This window comes from Metarhizium acridum (assembly GCF_019434415.1).
Source record: "Metarhizium acridum strain ARSEF 324 chromosome Unknown scaffold_29, whole genome shotgun sequence".
NCBI lineage: Eukaryota > Fungi > Ascomycota > Sordariomycetes > Hypocreales > Clavicipitaceae > Metarhizium > Metarhizium acridum.
Genome location: NW_027094017.1, coordinates 1,063,565 through 1,075,690, shown reverse-complemented (window position 1 = coordinate 1,075,690; position 12,126 = coordinate 1,063,565). Strand labels below are relative to the sequence as shown.

At 52.0% G+C, this 12,126-nt stretch overlaps 2 protein-coding genes across 2 annotated transcripts; one reads left to right on the top strand and one right to left on the bottom strand.

Moving 5' to 3' along the window:
* Positions 1 to 813: 813 nt before the first annotated feature.
* Positions 814 to 4,566, bottom strand: J3458_004390 (uncharacterized protein). The gene is made up of 3 exons (XM_007809847.2): positions 4,175 to 4,566; positions 1,498 to 3,831; positions 814 to 1,429 (listed from the first exon to the last, which is right to left on the bottom strand). The coding sequence occupies exons 1-3, from the start codon at positions 4,280 to 4,282 to the stop codon at positions 1,226 to 1,228; spliced, it is 2,646 nt and encodes an 881-aa protein (XP_007808038.2). The 5' UTR covers positions 4,283 to 4,566; the 3' UTR covers positions 814 to 1,225.
* Positions 4,567 to 8,534: 3,968 nt separating this feature from the next.
* Positions 8,535 to 9,017, top strand: J3458_004389 (uncharacterized protein; the record flags this gene model as incomplete). The annotated part of the gene is made up of 1 exon (XM_066118190.1): positions 8,535 to 9,017. One exon carries the CDS (start codon positions 8,535 to 8,537, stop codon positions 9,015 to 9,017), a length of 483 nt encoding a protein of 160 aa, XP_065976790.1.
* Positions 9,018 to 12,126: the final 3,109 nt, after the last annotated feature.

The window sequence follows — 12,126 nt, the reverse complement described above, 5'->3', positions numbered from 1 at the left end:
GGACATTAGCCTAGCCCAGGGTCTTGGAATTGCTCATACCCAGGCAGTCGGGAGTCGGGACGGACGAGCACGATAGACAACGCCTCAAGCCTAGTGCTATTCCACCCGCCCATCCGACGACCTAGCCGTGACGAGGGGAGCGTCATCCCCTCCTGGCATCCTAGCCCGAGTGACTACAAACGTGACTGCGCGTTCCATTACTCCCAAGGAAAGCCAGGTCGTTGCCAAATCTGCCAGCCGAGGTTTTCTGGGGTCCTGGCACACCCGGTTCAGATACCATGTTGCCTCGGCCGAGAATGCAGACGCAGTCACTTTCCCAGCGTTCAAAATGCAGATAGACGGGCTCGAGCTTTACCGAGTCTTGCCGAGGGGGAAAACGCCGTAGTCGTCACGACTCCCACGATGCCAAAGCCGTATGCTGTGCTGGTTTCGACTTTGCACCCGTCTATTTCAGACTGTACCGGGTGATGTCTGTTTCAGATGAGAAAAATCGACGGCAAGCGGCGGCAACAGCAGAGAATGGCTTTAATCGGTGAAAATTGCCCAGTGAGTCATTCGTGCCTTGTTCGCACGCCAGCTGACGAGGACAAGGCAGCATTCGTGGCTGGGCTGATGCTCTCGCAATGGACTGCTTCTATGTGCCCACGCAAATTGAGGCCCGTTGTTGTTTTGAGCAGATGTAAGCGAATGCCAGTAGCACTCCTGTCTTTGCCGGACAATGACAACCGTGCTCGTCAGAGGCGACAAGGCCAACATGGACAGCAGGTTGGACGTTTTCTTGGGTCAAGCATGTTCACTTTAGACAATCCAGAGCCCGAGAGAACATTGTATTGAGGTCAACATAGTTTTACAATCCATCATGCTTCATCTAAACTATCCTTTTACTCCATGCAGCTCCCTGGCCTCATAAAAATCAAATCGAGCTAGATTAGTAAACTGGGGTATAACTTTGTTCTTTAAGCAACTCCTTCTCTTCCGACTGGCCAAATCATCTTGCAATGCCGATGATGCGAAAAGACCCCAGTTTAGCAAAACAAATTCGTCAAGAGGTAAACTCCTAAATCATAGGAAAAAAAATATCCCAAGGTACTCCAACTCCGAGACATGATCGCTTTACTGTATATATCGCGCTGGCTTGCAGCTAAAAAAAAAACAGACGGGGCTCCGGGGAAAAAAAGCTCCGTTCTTTCATTACGAGCGCACTTTTATTTACGCCCTACTCGCTTTAGTTGAACTGTCCCGGACCGGGTCCGAACCATTCGCCAGGGCCAAGGGTCTTGAGCGCGCAGGCACTGCCTTCACAACCCATTTCGGAGACGTTGTTGCCCCACCAGTTGAAGTCGGTTTCGGTGTACTGTAAGCTGAAGAAGATGATGATGCCAGAGATGGCGATGCCACATGACCATGCTGCTGAGAGGACAAAGTTGTACTGCCATCAGGATTTAGTTTCTGCTGCACCACCCGACGGAATTGTCAAACGTTAGGATTAGTACGTACCTTTGACCATAGACCAAGGAACCTGGTCTTTAGATAGATCCATGAAAAGTAAGCAATGGGAACGGACGGCCAGACATATGACATGTTATATGGCGCCCAGACGATGCCTCCGTAGAGAATGACGACAGGGTGAAGTTGTCGAGCCCACGTCCACTTGGGAAACTTCTTGTTCAGGGCCCAGATCAAAACGACAATGACAACGCCAAGTGGAAAGCCAATCAGGGTCTGGCTGTACTGGCCGCGGTGACCAAAGATCTTCTGGGGGCCGACGGTACCCCACAAGACCGACGCGGTAAAGAAGGTGTTGACGCCGGGACAGGTGAGTTTATACTGAGCCTCTGGCGTGCAGACATTGTTGATGCTGTTCATTTGAAAGTTCAACACGCCAATGCAGACAATGGTGCTGAAAAAGGTGGCAACCATCTGCGCAACAAAGGTCTGACGAGGCGGAATCTTGACATAGTGCGCAAGCTTCAAGTCGTTGCAGAACCAAATGGCATGCGCGCAAGTGACGTACCCAAACGACTTGAAGTAGTTCATGGCAAGAGCATTGCCATCCACCCACGAACCACCGACAAACTCGGCCAAGACGTTGAGCGTGACTTCAATACCCGTCATGGCCTTGATGATACCAACAGGAATCACAAAGATTACGCAGAGAGCCAGGCCCCAAAATACCACGCCCGGGGAGGTGTGGGTATCCCATCCGACGATGCCTGAAATTCCAAACGCTATAGCAATGGCAAGGCAAAGCATGTACCACCACTCGGGAACTTCAGGATAGGCGCGCATCAGTCTATTGTGCACATCCAAAACACGTTCATCCTTGACGGGCTTCTTCTTCAGCCGCAAGCTGTAAAACAGGGCCTTGAATCCCATGGCAATTTCGTGACGATGATACAATGCCGCATAGGTAAGCGTCGACGTGTAGATGGCAAAAAAGAACATGTAGATGACCACATTGCCAGCACCAAGGTATGGAGGCGAGTACGACTCGTATTTCTCCGCGTTGAACAGTCCATGATCGTCGGTTGCCTTTGTTATGTTGTAAAGCTGAGCGAAGCGATCGAAGACTCTGTTGGTGTTGATGGGGAGATAGCCCGTATTGTAGACGTTTTTGTACCAGAAGATCAAAACTACCCAAAAGGAAGCAAAGACGCCAATAAAACGGTTGAGCGTACTAAAGAAAGGAACCATGAGCGGATCAGCAGAATCCCACAAAAGCACGTTCCAATCCCATGTAGGGAAGGGGTTTAGGCCCAAGCCGTTGTTGATGCCGGTGACGATGTTTAGGTCTCGGTGGCCAGGGGCAATCCAGCTGATCCAGTTGAACTTGGACAAGCTGACCCAAATATAATTGGGGAACCAAAACCACACGAACATGGCGGCGAACATGAGGTAGAAGAATTTAATGCGCGAGATTCTCCAGATGGAACGAAATGGGCCGCCGACAGGAGGATTCATGTCAGTGTGGAACGCCGAGTTGAGGGCAATAGTTACGAGGGAGGCCGGCCAGACGCAGTACGACGGATAGACGAGGAATCGGCGGCAGATGCCAGCAATGCCGTAACCAATAAAATTGGTGGCGAGGGCAATCAGCAGCTGGTATGCAAAGTGCGATGCATACGGTTGATCAAAGTACTGTGGGAGATACTGAACCCAGATGATGTAGTTTGTATACGGCGTGTTGTAAGCCACGTTGGCCATGATGGTGATGAGCATGTGCTCCTTCTTGGAAAAAGGACCCGGGTTGAGGGTGTGCCTGACGCCAAACAAAGTAAAGCCCTTGTCAGGGAGCCAACGTTCGGCAGCTTTGCCAATGGGGTAGGCAAGCAGCTGGGCCACGTTGGCCATGACACGAATGGCCGGCTGACGAATATCGAAGAGCTGGTTGATGAAGGCAAGCAGGACGGAAAAGATCAAGCCTATGGCCCAACTTCGGATAGTAGAGCATGGCGTTTTGGGGTCATCCTTGTTGCTGACAACAGCACGCACCTCGGAGTAGGGACTGTTGCTGGTGACAAGGGCAGCCTCGAGCTTCATCTCTTGGATAAGATGCTGATGTTGATCTGGGTTTTCAAAGATGGCGTCATTGTCGAGAAACGTCTTGACCTTCTCGATGACTGTTGTGGGGAAATTGGGGTCCTTTTCGTGGATTCGGCGCACTCGAATCATAATATCGCGGACCTCTTCGAGCGTATATTGCGAGGCAAGCTCTTTGGCCTCGAGAAGGTCATCCTCGGTAACATTGAGATCGTGCTCGATGGCGGTAGGAGTTCGCGGCTGATCGCCTTGGCGGGCAAAGCTGTCGTCTTCATCGTAGGAGAATGGTTCCTGTGAGGTGGCGTGCATTGCCCCAGTCAGCGATTTATATCCAAGGAAGTGGTGTCAGGGTTCGCAGCCCGGTCTTGTCCAATGTCTCTGCGTGCTGCCTGCCGTGGCCAGGGCAAGGCTGGCAAAGTGATATTGGCATTTTCGCATCCTTGCTGGACGAATGCGAAACGACACTGCTCAAAAGTGAAAAGCTAGGCCGGGAGAGGAAGAGAAAGTGCGGCAGAGCCACCACAGAATTCCGGATGGTTGTCGAGGTGATTATCGACAGGCTCGTCGACAGACTGCGAAGAGACGACAAGACGACAAGATGGACAGGCAAACGGCGGGAGTTGGGCAATCTTACCGAATTCGGTTCGGACTTCTCGGTAGGCGAGGCGGACGGACGGCGTGCTGCGTCTTCGGTGGCCTCTGTCGCTTCTGCTACTGCTGCTCGTTTCTCATCCTCAGCCATGGCGACGAATGAGCGGCGTGACTGCGAGTGCAGACGGAGGGGTTCGCAGAGGGAAAGCCCTCGCTGGGCTGGAGGATTGTCGCAATGGTGTCAGTCAATACGTGGTTGACCAAGGCTTGATTCTGGAGAGACGACGGTGTGCGGACGGCGAGCGTAGTGACTCGGGCTACGTGATGTCGTCGGACGCGCTGTGCGATGGGATGGGATGCGAACGAGAGGGCAGACGGCGTTGATGGAAGACGAGGTTTGAATTGAATGCAAAGGGAACGACCAACGAACGAACCAGAGGAGATGCGCGGAGTTGGTGGAGGGGGGGAGCGGCCGGGCCCCCGATGCCCACACAGGAGCCCGCGCACGAGGGGACACTGAAGAGCTGACTGGCTTGCAAACGGGTTGGCGCGGGCCGGAGACGCTCTCTGACTGGCTGGAGGCTCAGCACGGTGCAGGTGCCTTTTGCTGGCTGGGCTGGACTCCCGGGCCCGCAGTCCCTACAAGGCGACCTGGCGCCACTGGGCGACACTGCACATGTAAGCACCACCGAGCGCCGTTCCAGGCACCTGAGCCGCATAACCGTACAACATTGCCCCCGTGGCCTTTACCATACTCGATATCCAGTCAATAAACAAGTTGCAATACAATACAGACCACCAGACTTCTCTGGTTCTTCTTGCGTAGACCAGGCCAATTGGAGATGCGCATTAATAGGCAAGAGCATCGTCCAATGCGCTTGCCCAGAGTCCGTCGAGCCAAAAAGAGGGTCTTGTGTGCCGCTTTCCCGTTCGTGCGTCAAACCACCAAACCTGCCATGTCCAATGTCCAACGTCCAACGTCCAATTCCAATCTGCAATCTGGCAATCCGCATCAACACATGGCCTCCTCCTCAACTGCTCCGTTGGCCATGTCTGTCTGCGCTTCTCAGACGGGCAAACCCCTTTGCCTGCCCGGAGTGCCCCGTGTATGTACTACGCACCGAGCATACTGACGGACAATGTGGCCCATGTCCTACAAGAAGCAAAGCGTGGTGCTACCATCTCTGGAGCCGTGAAGCCAGCCTTGGATCCGTATTGGCCGCGGGTTATCTCCTTGTGACTCGAACTGCCCGGCTCACGGCAACGGCTCCGAGCACCTCGTCGCTCGTCCACACACTCGTGCATTCATTCATGGGTGGAACACACATTGGATCTCATTGCTACGGAGTACACCAAACGAAGCCAGCATTGGCCAGTTCTCAGACAGACTGATAGACTAGGTGGTACGAGGCTACTTCTGGTCGGCTTTACGGCACACAACAACCCACCATGCCTGACACACAACTGAGCTGAGTAATAAAAGGGGCCCGGCCACCAAAGCTCTGATTGATACGCAATCAGCTGACTGATAGCGATGAACCCTCTCCCATGAGTGCAGATCAACAACTACACTTTGTGCACCATTCGGGCATCACACACCATCTCTCACAAATAGTCCAAGGGAAACGGTCGGCGCGCAAGTCGCCGTGGCGGGAGAGAAGAATCCTTTTAAACCAAGTGTCTGGCCTACGTTGAATCATGACATGAGCAACTTGTTGACGTACAACAGTGGAGTACAGACATATGTAGATGCCGCACGAATGAGGGCCTGAGTTCATTGATGCCGATACGACAACACCGCTTGCAAACTACCTGACATGCAACTATCTGCGCGCCATGTGCGCGCCATGTCGCGACCGCCACCGTGATGGCCTTCGCGACTGACTGACAAATGGTGCCCATCCATTCTATAGGAATGTGAAACTTGGTAGCAGAAACGGCATTCGGCCCGGATTCTTTTGGTTCAATCCGAAACAGCCGCCCATCACAGCGCCATGACAAGACTCTTGATGGCTTCGGCAGCGCAATCCGTGCCGTCGATCCTAGCCTGAAATTGCAGCCATATACGGGGTAGTACATGGTACAGCAACAAACATTACGGGAAACATTTGCAATACCAAAAATATGGACAACCCGGTTAGACAATGGTAAGCAGACAAAACTCCGGCCCCCGTCAATCCAAGGGGGGGCGGCTTTTTGGTACTAGTAGTTAGTAGTATTACCAAGGATCTACAGGGAGGCACTCATCTTCAGCTTATATATACACGATAACCAATATTTTCCGAGACACAAGCTTTCAGCAACCTTCTCTCTCAGAGGCTATTCACCTCATTGTGTTGAGAGAATAGAAGGACCCTGGGTATCAGGTTGGATGAAGTCTACAGAGAAGTGCTAGTAACCCCTTTGCGTCCTGCAGAGACGCTCGGTACTAATCGTTTGAGAGGCGATTTTGGAATTGACTGAGAGTGTTCCGCACAAGAAGTCCCAGCCGACCGTTGCACCGCTTCTCCCAATAAAACGGCTGGCCGCATTGGATTTGCAGTACTATTGCTGCATGATAACTGTGGCAACAAGCGCCACGTTGCAAGACTATGTGCCGTCACTGGGCGGCGGCGGCATAGTGATCCTTTTGGAGCATTGTACAATATAGTTTGATTCACCTAGGCCGATCTTTCTGCAAATAGGGCTGAAACGAGAAGGTGGTGGTGATAATAAAACAGCACGAGCTATACATGGTGGGAGCACCCACGCAGCCCGCACACCTTTTGGCAACGAAAATGACAAATTCCTCTGGGTTTGGCGCGGGGCCAGCCGAGCTTCGCCACCGTTTGTCATATCTTGGACTTGGAGTGCATATTCTGGAAATCTTCCACTTGGTCTCGTCCAAGGAGCCACCAGCACTGCTACCTTGACATGGACTTGGCAGAGCATCTAGGCCCGCGTCGCCGCTCCACCCTGAAGAGCCATTAAGTTACTATCCCGGCAAAGGGACGACATGTCTTGTTATACTCGCCCGCGAAGTGGGAGGTTCCGAAAAGTCGTCGTCAGCGCCAAGACCCAGGTATCGTGAAAATGGCTCTGGGCTACCCTATAGTAGAAAAGGCTTGCGCGGTTTGTTCAAGACGGTTTCGCCAACCTTGATACAAACAACTTTGCACAGCAAGTAATTAGAGACTTTATGGAACGAACCGTCAGGAACTTTTATTGAAATGTCAACGGCATATTATTGCAGCCGCCACGATGATTCTGTATGTGACGGTGCCAGGCTGTGATGCCACGGCAAAGTACGTTCCATTTGGGGACTATGCTTGTTTATGGCTCAATGATGTAAACACGCATACACTGATGTTCGTTGGAATCCGCACAGCTTCGAGATGTATATTGCTACAAAACGTATTACGAGTCCACGCGGTTGTCGGCTAGGGCGGCCTAGTAGCCTGGCGACTCCCACAGCACCTCAGACTGGCGGTTTCAATATCCAAGAGATCCGAATGAATGAGTGGTCACAGTACGTTGAAGTCTATCAGATGGAGAATAGCACTCATCATTATGAAAACAGAGAGAGCTCCTCTCTGTTGACGTCCCAACCGAGTTTGATACCAGCTTGAAATGTGTTGTTGACGCTTTTTTTCTTTCCTTTAAGCCACATTGCACAGAATGCAAGCAAAGATTATTCAAGACGTGACATTTTGACATTTTTTTATGTGTATGACTGAGATTTGAACAAGCAGCGCACAAAGTCAAACTTTGGCAATCAACCTCCTCATTTACACAGGGTAGCCTCGAATGTTGCGATGTTGCGGTTTTCAAATAGTTCCAGGTACACGATAAATCACACTGGTTCCACAGCTAGCCTGCCAATACGGAAATTTCTGAAATACATGGAGTACATGTAACTATGTATAGGTTTTGATTCGCATAGCATCTCCAACGTAGTGAGCGAATAAAGTTGCAAAAGAAGGCTTTGTGAGAAAAGACGGCTTCAAGCACCCGATATCAGCACATGGTGGTTCCGCCCCAAAGAGACGAAAACTGCATTATTGACAGTCTCATGTCGATGAAGTTTAGAGAAGTTGACTCATGCATTTGGGATCCCGTCCAGCATGATATGTTTCGCGACGAGATGAGATTTCGCACAGGGCGTGTGCTAAGAGTCTTCACTCTGGCGCAACACCACCGTCTAGTAAAATAGCCTCGCTGAATTCTACGCGAATGGCGCCGAGGTCAAGGATTCGAGTCACCTCGAACCTGCTTTTAACTACCAAAGCCACGTCGGGCCCTTTTGCAGAGTCACTCAACGACCCTTACGAGTCATGGGCGCTGGTTGTGCCCCCTTGGCAGCAGCCAAAATAAGGTGTTCAGCAACGAGTAACTAGTACACGTCATCCCAAACGACAGTAACCATGGCCGCCGTACCAGATGGACTCTTTTCCCCCAAAAAAGACACAAGAATTACCACGCACGCTAGTTGGCCCGATCGCCAGTCCATGATGCGTCCCAAGTCGGACCTCTCTCCAAACCGCACAATCATGTCCCACATCTCAGCCCACGACCGGGAATTGTATCGAAAACGCAGGCAGATGTCGGCAACAAGTGGATTCTGCCTCCCCCCCACAGACCCGGAACACAGAAAAGACAACCCAAGTGATTCTGTCCCCCCACAAACCGAAACCTCTGCGGCGCCTTTGGTTCCCGAGTGGTGGCCCGCGGATTTTCCACCTTTGGCCGAGGCGAGCGAGCAAAGATGTAACTTATACAGATTCGCAAACTCACCGGAAAGCGTCTTGTCTCGACGCAGCGGAAATGTAGCTCTGCCCAAAGTTGTCAAAGCACACATTCACCCCTGCCGACTCCATCGCGGTGGCCTTTGGATAAAGCTACTTTGATCGTTTTGTGCTACAGGCAGAGAAACATGCTCGTTCCAGAGATGGCCTGTTTTCAAAAAGGAGCAATGGCAAAATCCTGCTGCGGAAATGAAACAAAATCTGTCTGCCGTTGCGGCTTCTTCCCCCATGATGCCATCTCCGCCTTTCGAGCAACCACCTCGTGTTATTACCGTTTTTTTTAAAAAAAAAAAAAAAAAGAAGCAAGGGTGTACCAACTTGTAAGCGAAGCCGAGTTGTCCAAACAGGACTACCTTTCCCAAGAAATCAAGGGTCAGAGGGTTCTGGCGTGTTAGCTGTCGGTTTCTTGTTCATGTGAGCGGAAGCAAGGTCTGCAAACCCACACATAAACACAGATAGGGCTACAGGGCTGGGAAGGGGGGAGGAAGAAGAGGGGGGCGTAGCACATGTGACGGGCCATCATGGGACCGCGTAGGTCTAAAGCTGTTTTACCGCTTGTCGACAACCCAGTGTGTTGAATGGGCCTTCGCCGTGTAGGTAATACACAGGTTCCCTCTCGTGTAGATGAGATGCTGGATGGAAATGGTTGGTGTTGGCCAAGCGGGCCGGAGATTGGGCAGCACACACACAAGCGTGGCATTCACCCATTTGCAAAACCCAAGTATACGTCGTTCAAGGCTCTATAATCAAGAGATTAGAAAGACAAAAAAACACGTCAAAAAAGGGGGCTGGCGGACGGGGGGAGGAGGCTCGGCTGTGGATTTTTCTTCCATCTGCTGCATGATCTTGCATCGGACCTTTTCCGGCCTGCCCTGCCCCAAGAAACATGTCAGGCTGCGGTGCATGACGGGCGATATTACGGAGTACATTGCCGCGGGCTGGAAAGAAACTGTCCCAGTCGAGATGGTGAGGCTCCCCGACTCGCGGCTGCATCTGCGGCGCTGCACCGCCTGCCTGTGTGCTGCGACACGGCATGGATGCCTTATTTGTGTCTTCTTTTTTTAATATTGTTTAATTGCACTCCGTGTCCTCGGAAAAAGAGACACTACGTGGCTGACTCGCAGGCCCCGGGGACGTCATGACAGGCGTGATGTAAATAAATCAAAGAAAAGCCCACTTTGAGGCTGTACGACGGTGAAGAAGCGAGTTCAAGGCGACGGGTGTCGAATCTGCCCGTCAGTCTCCGGCATGACGCGACGGGGACGTGCGTTGGAGGCTCGTTTGAAGATGTCTTGTTGGATATATAGTAGATTGCGGGAATAGGACGTTGGATGCGTGTATGCTTCCGGTTCTCGCCTTGTAGGCTTTCTTCTCTTCTCTTCTCTTCTCCTCTCTTTCGAGTGAAATTGCAGAAAAACCATTCCGTCTCGGAATCCTACCTATACATCTAGTAACTGGAATAGACAGTCCATTGTAATCACGTAAACCAGTCTAAACCGAAAATGCAAGACAGCCATCTGCGCATCCCCCTGACCCCATCGCCTATGAGCACCAAGCAAGTCTATTGACTCGCGAGCTCTTCCACATGGAACAAGCTGCGAAACGACGGCATGGTGGTATTGTGCTATTGTACCTAGTCTCTTCTGCTGCATTGTCCGCGATGCCACTCGCTCGCGCCCTCTTTTCCCCCCGGCGCATCAAAGTAGTTTATTGTGTTGCCTGGCACGGACGGACCACGCTGAGATGCTCCAGGACTCGGCCTTGACCGAAAACCATCTCCCGGAATCAGAGTTTGAACAAGCTACATGTAGGGAACAAATCCGTGCCGTACCAAGTATGCAAGACCTGCACGGCGCTGGAACCAACGCGCCGTTACTGATACGGAGGACCGACAAAGAAAGGAAGGAGGAAAGGAAGGAAGGAAGGAAAATAAAAAGAAAAAGAAAATCGGCCGCTCGGGCGGGAGATTGCCCAGCCCTGCGAGGCTAACCGGTGCGGGAGGGTGTGTGTGTATGTACCTAGGTAGGTAGTATGCATGCACGTGTGTGTGCATGTATCTTTGTCCGTACCCGGTACATACATACATGTCTGCTCGAGTACTTGTGCATCCACTTGGTCGGCCCAAGTTCGTGTTTATCCTGGAACCAGACCAGGCTTGTTGTGCCACGGCGACAATGCATGACTACATTATTCTTCATTATTCGTCCGGACGGGAACCAAAAAGCAAAGGCGTCGGCGAGCTCGAGGGCAGAGAGGCACTCGGCATCCAGCTCTCTCTTATGGTAAAGCCCGTCATCATATCCACCTGCGATGTGCACCTTCGTACGAGCGAGCGAGAGAGAGAGAGAGAGAGAGAGAGAGAGAGAGAGAGAGAGAGAGAGAGAGAGAGAGAGAGAGAGAGGTCTGCTACTCCATGCTCGCAACTCGATACGATGCAACGCAACAATAGCTCAACCGCTTTCGACAGGCAAATAGGCAACCAGGTCCCAGCAAGGCTCACCCCCCCAAGCCTCAATGTCTCGAGGACGGCAATTGGGTGGGATCTGGATAAGACAGAATCCATGGGCCTGCATCCCGCCCGCGTCCCATTCGCCCAGCAAGGCTTAGACCTTGAACGCTTGGAGAAGCACATCCGTAAGCTGTCCGACTGCCAGCCATTTGCCGCGCTGCCACCTCTTCCTCCGCTGTTGTGTTGCTGTTGCTGTCGTCTTGTTTCCCTGCTTGTTTGTTTGCACAGCCCTGTGGTTTCTTCCTCCCCTCCCTTGTGTTACAATCTTTGGTCGTACCCAAGTTACACTCCCCCTTGTACGCCTGCGGATGTCTGGTATTTTGATTCAAGGCAACGGGGGCGTGGCTTAAACCCGTCGTCGCCGCCTTTTTTGTTGTGCATTGTTCACATTTTGCGTAAACCAACAACCCAACAGGGACACATGGCTCATGTCGTACATACATACAGACCAACACGCACAAGGCCCCGGTTTCAATAGCACCAAACTCATGCTGTCAAAGCCAAAACTGCGGCTGGCCCATGTTTGGCCCGGCGCCGGAGTTGCCCCCTATGGGTGTTTTCGTCTTTTCTTGTGCAGGGCTGCAGCCAACATTACATTACACAACGCATTCGGACTGACTGTTGGGCCTGCCGGACTGGCGGAGTTGCAAGTATGTATCCATTTGTCCTCGCGAGCCCATCCAACCAACTTATCGCCTCATC

Bases quoted from the DNA above. Each gene is read 5' to 3' on its own strand.
- J3458_004390 (XM_007809847.2), bottom strand. From the start codon at position 4,282: ATGGCTGAGGATGAGAAACGAGCAGCAGTAGCAGAAGCGACAGAGGCC. The intron at 3,832-4,174 runs GTAAGATTGCCC...GCCACCTCACAG, and splicing joins AGAAGTCCGAACCGAATTCG to GAACCATTCTCCTACGATGA. The intron at 1,430-1,497 runs GTACGTACTAAT...TCCTGATGGCAG, and splicing joins TCCTTGGTCTATGGTCAAAG to TACAACTTTGTCCTCTCAGC.